Source organism: Triplophysa rosa, linkage group LG13 (genome assembly GCF_024868665.1).
Source record: "Triplophysa rosa linkage group LG13, Trosa_1v2, whole genome shotgun sequence".
NCBI classification, from domain to species: domain Eukaryota; kingdom Metazoa; phylum Chordata; class Actinopteri; order Cypriniformes; family Nemacheilidae; genus Triplophysa; species Triplophysa rosa.
Window position 1 is genome coordinate 18,037,117 of NC_079902.1, and position 17,255 is coordinate 18,054,371.

A 17,255-nucleotide genomic window follows, 5' to 3' on the forward strand; every position below is an offset into this window, starting at 1 on the left:
ATTTCTTAATAATATTTGACTGTATTATTTTGCAGATCTCTCATTCAACAACAACAAAAAACACTTATATGCGAAGCACCACAATCGGCGATCAAATGGTGTAGGCTACTTGAAAATAGAGCACATGCTCGCCACGTTATTTGAGTTCAATGAACTCTCAAGCAGCATTCTCACGTCTTTCACGTCTGTTGTGGAGTGCGTTCTTTCACAAACTGTTTCATAATGTCGTGATTTATTAAACAATTAAGCTGTCATGGCCCTAATGTTTGTAAAAAAAAAACAATGTATAAAAATATAGGAGGTAAACTACAAAGAAACTGGTGCGTAATTACGCATCACAATGGATGCGTAATTATTGATCCATGTTCCTTATGACTTGTCTGAAGGACAGCATTTAAAAGGCTTATGAAACTGTTAAAATCCGCATCTGGCCAGTTGAGACTGGTCCAAAACCAGCTCCTAAAATCATCGTAGGGTGTTTAATAACGCGTAAGCAGTTCTCCTCTTTTCACACCTCCATTTGCCCTCCCCTACACACAGCCACAGCTCGTATAAAGGCCGAGCCCTTATAGGCTTGACTGAGGCAGAACTTTAACCCGAGGGGACCACTCGTAAGCCCGGACCTCCTACCATACCACCGTACACGTCTTCAGCCTCAGAATGCCTCCCTACGAGAAATCAATGGAATTTATGCCTTTCAAACAGAGGAAGTGTTTGGGTAGGTCATGATTCTCAATTTACATTCTTGCATTTAAGTAACTGCTATTACATAGCCTTATACATTTAAGCATTTGGCAGACAGTTTTATCCAAAGTTACAGTGCATTCCATTTATAGGCCCTACATGTTTTTATCAGCATGTGTTTCCATGGGGATCGAATCCATGACCTTTGGGTTGCTAGCGCAATACTTATTCAAGTGGTTAAATCTACATATGTACTCATAGACCAACTTGTGTACTTTTCACTTGTCCTTATTGTTTTATATTAAGATTTAGAAAAATGATAGTATTTGTTATTTCAGAAACAAGAAAAGATGAAGTCTGCACTATTCGGTCCAAGTTCCCCAACAAATTACCGGTAAGATGCAAATACTGTATTTAATGAATTGTTACAAAAGAAAGAAATAGTTGATTTATTTCTACTAATATTATCTTAGGTAATCGTAGAGAGATTCATTCGGGAGAAAAAGCTTCCTCTCCTGGACAAAACCAAATTTCTCGTCCCACATGAGCTCACACTAGGACAGTTCCTCAGTCTGCTCAGGTACATTCACTCTTTCTCAGAATAATAAAGACGCATTTGTATTGCACAAGACAGTTGCATAATACAAGTGTACTATTGTGTCAGTTTCTGCAGCTCAATAGGGAATGAATCAGGCTATGACTCATTCAGACTTTAAATATGTAAGCAGTGAAACACTTGGATGTTACTTATAGGCATTCTGCATAAGGAGCAGCACTAATGTCAGCTTTCTCTTTCAGAAGTAAGATAGTGCTGGAGGCCTCTCAAGCTCTATACCTACTGATCTCTGGAAAGAACATGTCTTGTTTGTCAGCGAGCATGGGGGAGCTTTATTCACAGTACAGAGACCCTGATGGCTTCCTTTACCTAACCTATGCTTCACAGGACATGTTTGGGTGAAAAGAACCCCCAAAATCTGACACACAGATCTCGCCTCACATACCTCCAGACTGCTGCATCTCTGAGATCATAACTCAATATTGCTGCAAGAACTGCAAAACCACACATTACAGGTTTATGAAGACATCACTTCCTGTGATTTGTTTAAGGCTAGCTTTGAAGAACACCAAACAGGTTACACTGAGCCCTGCAAAGTCAGGAGGGATGCCACTTCAGAACTACACGTCAAGATGCTTTCCTTGAGACTCACAGGCATGTCCCTCAAAAAGAGAGAGGGAGAGGGTTTGTTGGACAGTTGTTTCCTCTCCTTGCTCTTTCTTGTGTCTGCAGAGTGAAAGTCTAATTTGATCTGAAATAGAAAAAGTGCAAATAACAGACATGTTTACTTGGCTTCAACTGTGAAAATCCTCAATAAATTAAGTTCTGTTATTTTAACTAAATGTCTGGTTATCTTTCTTTATAAAATATCTGTGTACATTTCATAATCTGTGCTATTTTATAAGGCAATAAGAAATAAAATGTCCACCAGTCCTTTCTTTCGGTTGCTTTTGATTACGTCTAATAGGCAGCTACTTTAAAAATATTATGCTGAATGATCATTTAATGTGATGAAGCATATTTCAGTTGAGAACAGTATGTACTTTTTAGCATCACCTTCTCACACATGGCTGTTATTTAACTACCATCTTTAATAGAATTGCTTAGGTTAGTCTGTCAGTAAGCAGTCACATGGGGTTGAGCAACATGGGTGTGGTATATGGATAAGGCAATAGATAAAAAAATATAAGCAGCTTTTTGTTACAATGCATCTATTAATACTTTATCATAAACTAGTATAGTACATTTTAATTTAGTTTGAGAGATTATTATACAGATGCCTTACATCTGTGTTTTTATGCTCACTTAGTACACTACTGAGAATCTTGGCACCCTCTTGTAAAGTGTGTTCTGAAGCCAGAATGCATTAACTGAGAAATAGCAAAGACAAAGGTCAGATAAAGGTAAATAAGGGTCTTTATCCAACAGAAAATGTAAATATAAAGCAAAAATATGGCAAATATAACGTTAAATATGTGTAGATAAAAAAAAGCATGAAATAAAATACCACTTTGCAAATGATCCAAATGCACATACTGTATAGACGTTTCATTGGACACAAGCCTGGCCAGAAGTTAACTTCCGGTCTGTGTTTGGTTGTAATATAACCATTTTTTTATTTAATTTATATAAATATTATATTGTATTAATATTTTACTGTATATTAGTTGTAATAAATTAAATTAAAACTACTCAACATGTTCTTGATTCTTTGCAGAGGTCTACTGGAAGTTAGGTTTGGGCCACATAACGTTTGCTTATGTTGCCAGAAAGAAAAAAAATTGGGGTACACTACCATTCATAGCAAGAGTTAAACAAAGAATTCAATGGACAAGCTTTTTGTTGTCAAGCATAACGGTGTTGCAAGAGGAATCACCTTTCAATAAAAACTGAGTAATCAAGATGCATGGGAAGCAAAAATACTTCTCAACAGCAGCCAAGACCAGAAAACAAGACGATGTACAGTGAAACACCCTAACATGTCTCAACATAACTTGAGGTGAGAGTGGAAGAGAGGAAAACCATGGTCAGATCATTCTTTTTTAACATGTATGAACTAACAAGTCATGAAACATGACAGATATATGTGGTTTAAAGGTTCAAATCTGTCAATAGTTGCTGTTGTTTATTTCCAAACGTCACTAAAAATCACTGTAAAAGTGTGCCTAAATAAAAAAACTCAAGCAGTATAGCTTTTTTTTTTTATTGGTCAATGTATTTTCTGCGTTCAACTGAAGGCGAAGACTTCAGAACATGAGATCCCAGAGGAAAAAAGACACCCTAAAAATGACAGAATACATATAAATGCATAACTTTATATATTGTTAAGAGGAATTAAATCAAAAGAAAACATTCGATAATCAACAATCTGAAAATATAGATACAAAATACAGATAAAATAACTAAAGAAAAAGAATAAGTTATGGAAATTTTGCAAAAATAACAGCAATCACGTTTGGAGTAATAAAATATATTTTTCATATTTTTCACATTTTAGTTTTTTAGGAGCCCTCTTACACAACATTCTCATTCAAATCACACAGCATCTTCACTCCAACAACTCCGGTTCCCAAGTACCATGGAAGTTTGGTAATCAATTTAAATGCTTTATATTGTCCATAGTGGTTTCTCCATTTCAAAGCTATACAAAAAGTCTGTCACTGGCACTTAAGCTCTTTTTGGTTTGTCTTTTCAGTCCTGTCGTTTATAGCGCATAACCTTCCATCCAAACCCCTTCTACAAAAACAAAAAATTCAAACTAAAGACAGAAATTGAGGTCTGAAGACTAGCTGAATGGTCAAAATATGGCTTGGGTACCATGAAACCGATCTTAAAAACTCAAGCCAGCTGCTCAATTCTGCTCTTGCCGTTTGGAAGGTGGCACAAGGTGAGCAGGCAATTTGGCTGGAAGCTCATGTCCCTCCAGCTTGACCTTGATCAGGTGATTTGCAAGTGCAAACTCCTCATCGTCTAGGTAACCATCTTTGTCCACGTCTGCCAGGCTCCAAATCTTTCCAAGCACTGTGTTTGGCAGTTTGGACTTCACCATCTCTTTCTTAACTGTGGCACCTGATACTTTCCCATTAATGGGAGAGAGGGTGTAGAATATTTCATCATAAGTTGGATTATCACGGGCCACGATCCATTCCAGCTCATCAATGCCCTCGCCTGCACCTTCTCCATATCCGTGACCGAACGGCCCATTCATGGTTCCGTCAAAAGCACCGCCCTTGACTACCTGGCTTGGCATGGAGGCCTCCTCCTTTCGGACCAGTGTCATGAGCTTAGCGATGTCATTACCCAGCATGTCTTCCACCGACTCCAGCAACTTTGGTTTGAAGGCGGGAAATTTTGTGAAGTCTTGAACAGCCAGCAACTCCTACAAAGCAAGATTGTGTTTTATTTTCATATATAAGAGAGGCTTTTTACAGAATTAATTGATTGTTTTTCTGTTCTCTTTGTCAAGAATGTGAGTGACATAAATGCTCATTTTGCTTTTCAAACCTGTCTTCCTCTTTTCTACGTGAAGTGAAATCAAGATGGGTTAAATACAAAAGCTTCGTACCTGCATTTTCTTTACGTTAGGAAAGTCTCCCGGTGATATGTTGTGCTCTTTCTGAATTTTATCATATATCGCGCCCAGGTTGTTGATAAGCTCTTTTTTCTTTGAGTCTTTCCCAAACACACTTGGCATCTCTTTCTTCAAAGCACTGATGATGTAAGCATGGACCTTAAAGGAAGATATTCAATAAACTTGCTGGCATGTCAGAACTGTAGTTTTCAGAAAAACATTTCACATCAAGACCACAAAGCTTGCCAGTTGCATAAAATAATGTAACCAAGCCCAAAAGGGTCCAAATTTCATCTGGTTTTAGTTATAATAAGTGAAACTTGATCTGTATGATCAGATTCATGTAAACAATCAGTGGAGATGAAAGTTCATAAACGTCTGGTTTCAAAATCCATCTACAAGATGAATAGTTAAAGATGTTAAGTGGGTAAACATCCCGGATTTTGACATATGTTTTACCTTAGCAAGACGAGCTCTTTTGATCAGATCATTGAGCTTCCGTAGAGCCGCATTCCGTGGAAGACTTTGAATGTCTTTAAAAAGATCCTGCTCCTCTGCTTCGAACAGCTTCCTGTTGTCTGCGATCAGAAGCGGCTGAGCCCAAAATGACCCGATATACACTCTGACTACCTCAGGGGTGTTGATGATCTTCCCCAGTGACCACATGAGGGCACCGTACACCCTCATCAGCTGCTGGGTGCTGATCTGGTCGGCTTTATTCAGAACCACACGCATCTTGTCCTCGTGGTTCTTCAGGGCCTTGATTACCTCTGAGAACTCATCAGAAATGTCCAGCTTGTGGGCGTCAAAGAGCAGAATGATTCTGTCAACTCGTTCGGCAAACCACTCGAGAACTGCTGCAAAGTCATAGCCTGCAATTGAGAGAGGAGAAGAAAGGCTTCATCAGATGACTATTATATACTTCTGAATCAAAGCTATGGCCAAAAGTGCTGCATGAAACAGGCTTTATGAATAAAATGAGGTCAGGACAGTGATTTGGATTTTTTAGCAGCAGCGTCATCTGATCTCAATCAATTTGTTTGTTCATAAACGGCAACTATAATGCCATGTATTCAGAGAAAGATCTGCTGCCTGAAAATTCCACTGTGCCAGCGTGTTTGAATAGTAACATGAAAAAAAGAAGACCGAACAGGATAGAGGTAGAATTGGGGATTTCTACCACAGTGATTTGGCCATTTGAAATGAAAAATTATCTTAATATTTTTGGAAACACTTTACAATTTGTTTTTGTTTGTACAAGTTTTGTTTATTGTTAGTTCATGTTAGCGAATACATTAACTAATGTCAACAAATACAACCTTGTTACCATTCTTAATTAAAGATCTTCATTTAACTTCTATCATTTCTTTCAAGCTGCTTTCAAAAGCAGTCTATTACTTAACTATTGTAAGCCGGACATAAAATATATGTAAACAAAAATTATGAAAAAGCTCATGAACTTAACTTAAAAACCTCTGAAAAGAAAGCTGTTTAGTGAGAGTTACATATGCTCAAGGCAAAACCGGTGACCTTTCGTGCAAAATCTCACGTGGTGGTGCACCACACTTTTAGTTCCACATTCTATAAACTTTCTATAAGCCATTTAATGACCCTATTTCCAGTTATTCGATGTAAAAAAAAAACATTCCCACACAGACAAACTAAACACTACACAGTGACATCACATAATAGTAACCCACGGCAACAATGAAACACAAAGGCTATTTGAGCGGTAGCTGGATGAGAATGCTCAAACACCCATTCATGCTTAATCCCACACAGCCACAACTGCTCCACAGTCTGTTTCATCTCTGCTGTGACTGGTGTTGACCCTCAGGGTCTGTGGAACGACTGCTGGGTGTCTATGGTATGTATGTAGGGGAACCTTGGTCTCTGGTTACTGGCTCCACCGGCCTCAGAAGGGACAATAGAGTCACATGACTCTCTTGACACATACCCAGGCACAAAGGCACATTTAAAACAGTTGTTTCTTTGTGCCAAAATGTTGGTTATCATGCTTCATGGGGATTTTAACTGAATCTACAGTCTTCAGAGAGTTGACATGGGCCAACTCAGCATTTCCTTTTTATTCTTCCTCTGCACAGACCGTCTAAAGGGAGTTCACAAATAGTATCTAATAGTGACTGCATGGAATACAGAAATATTTCCAGTTGGGAATATTTTGCAACAGTAGTTCTTTTCCTACCAAGACTAACACGAAGCCAGAGGTTTGACTGCTTTTAGTATCCAGGTTTATGCATAATATAATATAATATAATACACACAAGCCTGAACAGCTCAAACATCCTGTTTCTTTATTAAGTCACAGAATAAAGGACATGACTAATATGAAGGGGAAAATATATAAATAAGCACTTAAGACGGAAATCAACTGAAGCTTTGACATGTCAGAGCGTGCAAAGAGTGAAGTCGGACTGGTCTGTCTTGCTTCTCTTCCCAAACAAACAAATGCTGGGTCTACAGAGTTACGTTAAAGTTTTTCAGATTTACAAGTATTTGGCTAAAGTACCTGAAATATAGATTATTAAGGGGAAGTTACGAAATAATAAAAATATGGATGTTTAAATAATATAGAGCAGTGGTTCTCAAACTGTGGTACGCGTACCACTATAGAATGTAAAGCTGACATCACGCCCTATGTTGCAGTGGCGCCGCCAGCTTGGGAGGATCATACTCCACTGCTATTATTGTTTTGATACGTACCGTTACTTGTTTTTTTATACATGGATAAATCGAAAGTGAAAGAACCAGGGGGTTTTCCTGAACGACTAAGTAATGCTATTGCAGTTCTTCTTAACACACCAAGACCGACCTACCATAGTTATATGTGAAAGTGACCTATTTGTCAGATATGGTGACCCATACCCGAAATGTGACCTCTGCATTTAACCCATACAGTGAGTAGTGAACACACGCACAGCAAGTCATGAACACACGTAAAAGTAGGGTTAAGTGCCTTGCTCAAGGGCACCGCAGTCGTTACCCACCGGCCCTGAGAATCGAACCGGCAACCTTCTGGTCACGAGTCTGATTCTCTAAACATTAGGCACTAGCAGCAATCCTCCCAAGATGGCGCAACATTTAACACGGCGTGACGCACCTTCACATTCTCTATATGACAAGGTCAACAAGAAATATGATAAAAGCCAAAGATTATGTAAGGCTATAAGGGAATTAGAGATAATATGTGGTTAAAAAGAATGAAAAACACCAGAAAATCTTTTGGTTTTCCTTCTGATCCCCACACTGGACGAGTGTGTGTATTTGGTTTTTGAAATGTTCTCTCTCACCTACTTTAAGCATTCTACTCTGGTGATACAACAGATACTGTTTGACAAATTGCTTCTGAGGTTCCTCATTTGTCAAAGTTGCTTTGGATAAAAGCTCCTGCAAAATGATGGATGTACAGTAAATGCAGGATCTAAAAAAGTCAGGTGGTGTGATGGATATAAAAGATCAGTAATGTACTGTGGAGATAAACCTTAAAATAAACAACAGCACCTTGAACTTTACAGAACTGAAAACCAGTGGAGAAATGCCCAGACTGGTGTATAATACGTTCTCTCTTCCTTGTGCCTGTCAGTCGCACTCTAAACGAACTACAGACCAGACAGACAATACTGAAAATTTCCGTTTATAGAGAATTACAGTAGTCTAGGAGAGATGATATAGCATGTATCTGCCATTTACAACTATTTGGTTAGAAGACGTTTTTATACAAAGCGACTTACAAATGAGAAATGCAAGCGTAGGCAACTCATTCAAGATGTTCCACATTTATGGAATGATCTGCCCGCTGCTACTTGGATAAAAGCGTCTGCTAAATGACTAAATGTAAATGTAGGGAAGCAGGTTTAAAGCAGCTAAAGAGGTTTCTAATAGTTAAATCTACCAGATCACATTTGAAAAATAAATAAAACAAAAAGGCCCAAGGCTGCTAACCTCTGCTTATCCTCTGTTTCTCTCCCGACAGGATGCCTGGGGTATCGATGATACTGATGCTTTCCAGGACAGGGTTGTTTAACTGAGCACACACAAACCTGCATAGAGAAAGTGTGAGATTGAAAGTCTGACAAGCAAAGACAGTGCAAAACAGAATGTAATGTAACAGGTTTGGTGAGATTGTCTAATGCCATAACACTAAACTCATCTTATTTCCCACTTTCTTATAAAGTAAATATACCACGGAAAGCTAAAGCAAAAATGATCCACAATCATTATAGATTTCATAGACAGGGAGACATTTAGGCCCGGTTACATAGACAAGGCTTAGCTTAAGCCAGGACTATGTCTTAGTTAATATAGGCTATAGTCTCTTTTATTAAAATGGCTTAGAAAAAACATTACTGTTGTGCATCTTGAGACAAACCAATGGCACCGACATATTTTAAGATATGTCAGGGCAAGTTACTTTCAGTTAAGACAGCTGAAAATATATTTTAGTCTGGGACTAGTCTTAAGCCTTGTCTGTGAAACCAGGGCTTAGTGTAATATGTATGCATTTAAAAACACAATAATACCGAGACAGTCCAGACTGAGGTTAAAATCTCAAAAGTCATCAGTCTCACGCTATATTAACACAAAATAAACTTTGGCAGCACTCTTTGTGAGCCTGCGTCACAGCCGCTTGCTCAAAAGTGATAGTCAAAGCATATGCAATTCTGTCACATGACTCAAACTAATCTGAAACTTTCTTAATAAAACATAAAATCCATTAGGCCAGTCCAAGTGAAATTTGGAGCCAAACAATACAGGATGAGGCTTCCAAAAAAAAACATTTAACTACAAAATTCCATCAGTCAAAAATAATCCTTTGTTTATGTCCGTTTATAATAACAAGACCTTTTGTATATTTATAAAACCAAGAACTTTGTGATGGTTTCTGTTGGAACAAATTTATGCAGGCTGTGACATGGGCCTACAAAACTGTTGCTACCTTTTGACAAAAACATTCATTATTTCAGGCTCTTTGAAAACAATCTTCTGTTTCTTCCAACAAGGGTACCAAACTTAGACTATTAGATTTTGATATAAAAATAATTTTATTGAATGCATGTTAACACAGTGATAGTATATCGTAAACACATTTTGAGAAATTTAGTTAAAACAAAACATTTTAAACTACGTCCATTGTTCTTCAAAACAAAGGAATTGAACTCTTGAATTTTGAAATATTTGAAAGTCCAAAACATGGAACTAACTTTCACTTCCAGTCATCTATTACATGACCGCAAATAGACCCATGATGACTCACACAGAGAGTGGAAAAATGGGAAATATATTAAACCCAAGACACCACTGGTATTACATTCTGGGGTTTGAGGTTCTTCGTTTTGGGAACTTTGCTTATTTAATCAAACATATGGCAAAGCACTGGTAATCCCAGCCTGTTACAATCCAATTCAAATTCAAATTGACAGACTGTGACACCTGCTGTGCCTTGGTGACTCAAGCAGATCACGTGGAAACAAAGACACAAATTTCTAGAAAGTGAATAATGGTTGTACTGTACAACAGTGAGGTCATAATTAAAACCAAATGGATAAAGTGAACCCAGAGACCCCTTTCTCAATAGTAGTCTTAAGTCATGGGGTGTCTCTCGAAGTAATTTTCACTGATAAAAAAACAACTAAAGGTTTGAGTTTCCAAAATTTGTAGGAGCCAGTACTGTCAGTTTAGCTTAACCTCTTGTTTCATAAACATAAGGCCACCTCCCATTACCACACGCTTGCCATACATAACCATGATTGTACAGTACATTTCCCATTCACGAGTGGAAACAATTGTATATTGAATAAATGTGTTACCTATTGAGAAAAGCGTTTCCAAAGGCATTGAGCTTACGAAAAGGCTTTTTTGGATCAACAACCAGCGCATTACCAGGTATCACCCCTTCCTGTTCACCGTGCATTACCGCTATGAAGGAATCCGTCGTCGGTTCGGGGCCTATTCTCATACCGGGAAAATCCTGTTCCATTAGATGCCTGATGAAGGTGGTCTTCCCGGTCGAGTACTGTCCCACCAACAGCACCATGGGCTTGTTGTCAAAATCAGCCTCTTCTAAAGCCGGTGAATGGAAGTCGTGGAAATGATAGGCGTCCTCTAAAGGAAAGAGTTTGGTGCGGTAGAGGCGCTTCAGTCCCTCCGACACGTTCTGGAAAAGTTCTGGGTCTTTCTTCCCTTCTTTGTTAGACCAACTAAACATGATGATCGTTGCGCGACGGCCCTCGATCGAAAAGAAAAGATACGATACCTCTTTCGTTCAAATATTCACCACAAACCAGGTCCCGTCGAAACTTTGACTGTCCGTCCCACCCCTCTAGTCACCTCTGTTTTAAGAATTAACGCAGCTAACGTAATTTGCTAGACCAGCACTTCCCTCTGGCAAATCGCTGAACTACACAGCGCGTATATCTGAGGTTATTACAACACTCATATGACTGTACCTCGTCTTGACTGGAAGCAAAATTGCACCAGTTTCAATCTTATCGGGCTGACGGGCTTCTTTGAAACTTCTCGTACCTAGACTGACTGACTGTGTGGCGCATGCGGAACCCTGTTGAGTTCTTCATAATAAAAGCCTTGATTTAACTCGATTGTTGTAATGTTTGATTACAAAAGGCATTGTTGTGTGAGATTATTACTGTATCATGCAGATGAAGGCAGAGTTAATAAAATACATTCTTGATATTAAAAAAAGGAACATTAAGAACAGAGGCACCCAATCAAACCACTGCTTTGTTCTGCGCAGAGTGATCAGAGTATAATATTAAAATACCGCGAGAGCCGTTTGAAAGCAGAGCCTTCGAGTCGCTCTTGCGATACTTTGGTGTTATTTATCGATCAGTCTGCGCAGGCGCCGAATGAGGTCGAGCATACGTAAAGACTCGCGTCCCTATTGTGAATACGTGGCTCTTTATGAACAGTGAAGCTGTGATATTGCTTTGCATACACACCAACTGTTGTAGAAGCTACACGTGTGTTTTCAAAAATTCTTTATTGGTCAGTTTTTCTGTTTTACATGTTTGTGGGTAAGGTCGGTAAAAACGTATTCTATTAGTTTAATCATTTTATCGAAAAAATCAAGATAATCATTACATCAGTTATATGAATTGAAATGTAACTTTTGTAAGTGTGTTTATGACAAATCTTACCACAAATGCTCATTATTTTGCTTTTAAATAAAAAATTCCATCATATACGCAATCACTCAATAGCAACTTAGCTTAAAGTCCCAGTGAAATAAATAATGACATTTCTTATTTTTCCATGAAATATTGCAGCGTTTATAGTAAACTAAATAGCTTATAAATGTGAGTAATTTTCTTTTTAAAATTAATATACCCTCATCATCTTCAGTTAAAATCAGAAAATGCAATTCCGCCCTGAAATGACTATCCATTTCAAATGACGTACACTAGACGGCTTGGCCGGAGCATTCGTTAACTCCACCCCTTCAACTGTCAGTCTGCTGCCAGTTTCATTTCAAAATAAATGCAATGGCTGTTTTTACACATCCAATCAATTCGGAGTGAAAAATGCAGGCCACACCCACTAATTTTCTCCTTTGAATTTCCTTTTCACTCGGAAATGTGTGTGTCACACTTTACATTTAAATGTATGTATTTGGTGGATGCTTTTAAAGCGACTTAAATTGCATTGTACTATACATTTGTTTCTTACTATGTGCAACCCCCTGGGATCGAACCCATGACCTAGGTGTTGCTAGCGCCATGCTCGAATCACTGAGCCACAGGAAAGCTTTAAAATTTAGAACCTTAAAACTGAAAACCTTTAAATATACAGTATATAGGATTAATTTATTAGTATTCTATTTTTTTTATTTTGTAACATGGACAAAGTACACTTTGACAACAATGAACCCATGTGGACACTAGTTATTACATACTGAGCAGATGTTTTTCTTTGGCATTGTAATGGGCAAAGCACTCCCAGTGTCCGTCACATGTGACTCTCTGCAGGTAACAGCTTCTCCACTGGCATTTCAATAGTTTTCCACATGAAGTGGCTGTTACACCCAGTGAGCACCAGCTCTTATCAACTCATCTTGTTATGCTTGTTCACAAAATGTTCTAAGATAGAAAAAAAACATATATGAGTGTGATATGTTTTTAAGGATAGAAAAACTCCTGAAAGAAAAATAATACTGATACAATTTGAATACATTTATTCGATATTATTTTATCTGCAACATATTTATTCAATTTTACACTGTTAACCTATTTGCATTGTTTCCTCACCCACTCCTTCCATCTCAGAATGACAAGGACTTTGACATTTTGAACATAACCATTTTACACCTCGACTGTTGATAGAAACGGTCATAAAGGCACATTTGTTTCAATGTAATCGTTCTTGTGTCTATTTTAAACCAATTTCTATTTATAAAGCTACTATATAAATTAAACTTTGCATGTATAGTAACATAAACATTAAAAGTAGTAGTAATGTAATAATAATAACTTTTAAATATAACTCACCTTTCTGCACCATATTATTTCCTCTGTTTCAAATAGCAGAAATTAAAGTTAAAATAATTAGCATGAGGATAAGTACAAAAACAATAGGAATAAAAAGTGGTAAAGATAAAAAGAGAGAGATAGAAAACATGGAGTAAGTCTAGCATGCATGAGCTTCTGTTTCTGTCAGTAAGAATGCCAGAGAGTAAGTAGTTGGCAGATTAATTATTACACATAAGTACAATAAGTAACAAGTTATGAGGCCTATCCCATATTGCATTATGTGTACAATCGCCTGCATATGTTACAGATGGACGTCATCACTTTCAAAACCTAAAGTGAAAATAAATGAGTGAATGAATTATTACTGTGTAAATCATGCTTATCTCTCTATCAAAGTTATTGCATTATTATTAAATAAACATGATTCACCACACCAACATGCTCACCTTTAAGAACGAACCCCATGCAGTATTTTTCTTAAGAGGTGTTTACAAGGTTTCAGCCAGCCATTTCTAAATAGAATGAAAAACATAAAAATCTTCTAAGAGATAAATAAACTAAATGTATTTAAAAAATAAAAAAGTAAGAAAACCTATAAATTCCTCTTTAATTTATAGGCACGAGTCACGACTGTAGAAGCTGTAAATCAGTTTCTGACTAAAGCAGAGAAATGCGATTTTTTCTGCAGCTTTGTGAATTGACCCCAACGGTGTCCCGTAGATGTGTGTGGAAGCGACACAGTGTTGCTGACAACAAATGTAAGTAGCTGCGGGGCGGCATACGAATACGAGACAAATTAAAGATGAAATTGTGTCAAAATGTTATACCTAATATATCGTTATGCTTTTACGCTATAGAAAATCTGATCGGCTCTCTAGACAATAACAAAAACAGTTTACTGTTGCTGTAGGCTGATCAGTGTTAGCTTCAGCTAGCCGAATTTAAATATGAATGCTAGGTGCTTTAACATTTCTAATGAGTTTAGTTATATTGGCCGTTTTATTTTGATCAGTCATGTTAGAGTTTCAAAGCCACTTACTTTGCTAACAACGATTGTCGCTTTATATTTAAGATAAACAAATTTTTCTGTATTATATTTTAAACGTATTTGCAGCCCACTCTAATATGTTCATAGACCTGTTTGGGGAGAAAGCTCCTTTGACTATAGATTTAATTTAGCTGTTAGACATCAAGCCATGCCTTTTATAATGTAAATGTCATTTCAGCGCGATGGCAGAATGCACTACTTTAGAAAGCCTGCTGGAAATGGGCTTCGACAGAAACAGAGCGTGAGTATTGTTTCAACATTGACGTTGTTTACACAATAATTCAGTACTTCATTTACTCGTTGGTTGTTTTGTAGGGAGAAGGCTGTAGCACATACTGAAAACCAGGGCATTGAGAGAGCAATGGACTGGTGAGTTACGTGTTCACAATCAGGGATGAATTTGACCAGATGCAAAGAGCATCATGCTGAAGGACCTTTTGATAAGCATGCATGAAAGACATAAGTCATAAAGAAGAACATGCATAAATCCTTAACTAGAAATAAGGAAAAATGGCTAAAAATATTAACATATATTAATAATGGATACAATTGTACTCAGTGTCTGCGTTATTTTATTTCTTACACACATATATAACTAATATGTTTGGATGTGCTGTAGCTGTTCAAATATGGTTTTTTTTTATTGTAACAGGTTAATGGAACATGAGAATGACCCAGACATAGACGAACCTTACGTTCCACCTGCTGAGAATGTTCTCGGGTCAACAGTAGAACAAAGCAGCTCACCTCAGTCTCCTTCAGGAACCACTGAATGTATGTTCTTTTCGAGTAGCAATCCTACCTTATCTGTCTGGCAACCATTGCCATTAAAACATTGAATTTAGGCTGGGAAATATCTGTAAATCTCTTGCACCCTCAATGTACATTTAAACATTGTGGTCAGAATTATCTCACACGGAATGTTTTTGCAATCCAAAACAGCAGCAGCAGCTGAAAATGAACTACAGGAACTACAGGAAGATTCCAAACGGGGTATGACAGAAGAAGAGAAGAAAGAACAAGTAAAAAGGTGTGTGCTTTGCGTAGATAACATTAAAAATACACCTGTAAAATGTGACCAAAACATGCTTGCTTTCTTTCCCACAGATTAGAGGATTTAATGAAGATGAGACAGGAGGAGAGAAGAGAAAGGGAGCGTCAGGAGGAGATAGATAGAGAAAAGCAGAGGAGGAAACAAGGCCAAGAGATTCTTCAGGTTAAACAAAAGCTTCAGGACGACGAGATGAAGAAGCTTGCTGAACTGCGCAGGAGGGAGAAGATGGAAGACAGACTTGCCAAGTAAGACAGACACTGATGATGTGGCTGTAGGTGATATACTGCCTGTTGGTACATAATCTTCAAGTATTAACCTTTTGATTGCGATCTTTTCCTAGGCAGCGGGTTAAAGAGAAGATTGCACGAGACAGAGAGGAAAGAGCACAAAAGGTATAACTTATTATTTTTCTAGGATAGCTATGCATAACAGGGTAAAATTCAAAGTGTTATGTGTAGATACATTTACATATACTAAACTTTACTATTATTGTTTCTCATTGTTCTAAATAAGCCAAATATAAAAAAGGTAAGGCAACATTTAGACCCAAAGCAGCCTCTCACAACACTAGCACTATAAATCTAACGCATACAACTTTATGGGCAGTCGTGGCCTAATGGTTAGAGAGTCGGACTCGTGACCAGGTTGCCGGTTTGATCCTCAGGGCTGGCGGGTAACGACTGAGGTGCCCTTGAGCACCTTACCGCTTGCTCCCCGGGCGCTGCAGCGATAGCTGTTCCGGGTGTACGTGTGTTCACCACTTGCTGTGCGTGTGTTCAATACTCTCTGGATGGGTTAAATGCAGAGGTCACATTTCGGGTATGGGTCACCATACTTGACAAATAGGTCACTTCACTTATCTCTATGCAGTTTGGAGGTGGTTCATCAAGCACAACTCTGTCATCTCCCCCCTCTGAAGCCCCTCAGCTGTCTTCCCCCGAAAGCCAAGGTGCTCCTCCAGCGAAGAAAGATTACGACGAATGTCGGATTCAGGTACTGCTACAAAATTCAGCACCACCCAATTTTTTAACAACACTAATTAATGTGCCAAAACATCTATTAGAAAGTCCATATTTTTGGACATGACTTTGGTTGAACTGATTGAAATTCTAATAATTGTAACTGAATCACAGGATTAGGGATTCCAGAAATAAACCGCACATTTCTTCACCTCTTTAGGTGCGTCTCCTAGATGGTTCCACCTTGAGAGCCGTCTTTAAAGCTCAGGAACCTCTGGCTGCTGTGAGAGTCTACGTGCAGATGAACGGGGCAAATGGACAGGATTTCAACCTCATTACTCCGTACCCCAGACGCGTCTACACAGATCTTGACATGGAAAAACCCCTGCGTGAGCTGGGTAAGAGAATTTGCATGAGCCTAAAATTGACCATGCCTAAACTTTAAAACAATACTGATGGAATCAAGTATTTCTTCATAAAAACAATGGGAATCTAAGGTATGGCATTTTTGATTTTGTGATCATCAGCAGTAAATAATGTGTTTTTTTAAAGGTCTGGTGCCTTCTGCTGTCCTTGTGGTTACCAAGAAATGAAGTAAAACAAATTGAAAACAAGCTGTTCTTCCACACATCCATACAAGATCAAATGGATTTCTCTATGAAGACTATGATTCAGTGAACTGCTACAATGATTTCACTTTAAAACATGCGCCAAATATACACGTAACTTGATCAATAACTTAATTTCTCTGTTTTCGCTCAATAAAAGGTTGTGTGAGTTTTCACAATAATGAACATTGTGGTCTTTTTGTTTCGTCCCACTGAAGAATCTGCTCTACATTTTCAACACATTTTTTCACATCTGCCTCATTCATTTTTT

The 17,255-nt window shown here is 38.0% G+C and overlaps 3 protein-coding genes across 3 annotated transcripts; 2 read left to right on the top strand and 1 right to left on the bottom strand.

The window, feature by feature from the left end:
* The first annotated feature begins 506 nt into the window (after window positions 1-506).
* On the top strand, window positions 507-2,078 carry map1lc3cl (microtubule-associated protein 1 light chain 3 gamma, like). The gene is made up of 4 exons (XM_057349790.1): window positions 507-718; window positions 1,023-1,078; window positions 1,158-1,264; window positions 1,483-2,078. The coding sequence occupies exons 1-4, from the start codon at window positions 661-663 to the stop codon at window positions 1,640-1,642; spliced, it is 381 nt and encodes a 126-aa protein (XP_057205773.1). The 5' UTR covers window positions 507-660; the 3' UTR covers window positions 1,643-2,078.
* A 1,356-nt stretch (window positions 2,079-3,434) lies between these two features.
* Window positions 3,435-11,374, bottom strand: ehd1a (EH-domain containing 1a). Its single transcript, XM_057349350.1, has 5 exons — window positions 10,640-11,374; window positions 8,775-8,872; window positions 5,271-5,683; window positions 4,806-4,970; window positions 3,435-4,619 (listed from the first exon to the last, which is right to left on the bottom strand). The coding sequence occupies exons 1-5, from the start codon at window positions 11,035-11,037 to the stop codon at window positions 4,092-4,094; spliced, it is 1,602 nt and encodes a 533-aa protein (XP_057205333.1). The 5' UTR covers window positions 11,038-11,374; the 3' UTR covers window positions 3,435-4,091.
* A 2,632-nt stretch (window positions 11,375-14,006) lies between these two features.
* Window positions 14,007-17,167, top strand: ubxn1 (UBX domain protein 1). Its single transcript, XM_057349351.1, has 10 exons — window positions 14,007-14,073; window positions 14,542-14,604; window positions 14,679-14,732; window positions 15,016-15,137; window positions 15,306-15,393; window positions 15,471-15,662; window positions 15,758-15,809; window positions 16,288-16,410; window positions 16,597-16,774; window positions 16,929-17,167. The coding sequence occupies exons 2-10, from the start codon at window positions 14,546-14,548 to the stop codon at window positions 16,967-16,969; spliced, it is 909 nt and encodes a 302-aa protein (XP_057205334.1). The 5' UTR covers window positions 14,007-14,073; window positions 14,542-14,545; the 3' UTR covers window positions 16,970-17,167.
* The last annotated feature ends 88 nt before the right edge of the window (window positions 17,168-17,255 follow it).

Coding starts and splice junctions, on each gene's coding strand:
- map1lc3cl (XM_057349790.1), top strand. CDS start 661: ATGCCTCCCTACGAGAAATCAATGGAATTTATGCCTTTCAAACAGAGG. Junction 1,079..1,157: donor AGTTCCCCAACAAATTACCG/GTAAGATGCAAA, acceptor ATATTATCTTAG/GTAATCGTAGAGAGATTCAT. Junction 1,265..1,482: donor CAGTTCCTCAGTCTGCTCAG/GTACATTCACTC, acceptor TTTCTCTTTCAG/AAGTAAGATAGTGCTGGAGG.
- ehd1a (XM_057349350.1), bottom strand. CDS start 11,037: ATGTTTAGTTGGTCTAACAAAGAAGGGAAGAAAGACCCAGAACTTTTC. Junction 8,873..10,639: donor GGAAACGCTTTTCTCAATAG/GTAACACATTTA, acceptor TTCTCTATGCAG/GTTTGTGTGTGCTCAGTTAA. Junction 5,684..8,774: donor GAAACAGAGGATAAGCAGAG/GTTAGCAGCCTT, acceptor TCTCAATTGCAG/GCTATGACTTTGCAGCAGTT.
- ubxn1 (XM_057349351.1), top strand. CDS start 14,546: ATGGCAGAATGCACTACTTTAGAAAGCCTGCTGGAAATGGGCTTCGAC. Junction 14,733..15,015: donor ATTGAGAGAGCAATGGACTG/GTGAGTTACGTG, acceptor TTATTGTAACAG/GTTAATGGAACATGAGAATG. Junction 16,411..16,596: donor ACGACGAATGTCGGATTCAG/GTACTGCTACAA, acceptor TCACCTCTTTAG/GTGCGTCTCCTAGATGGTTC.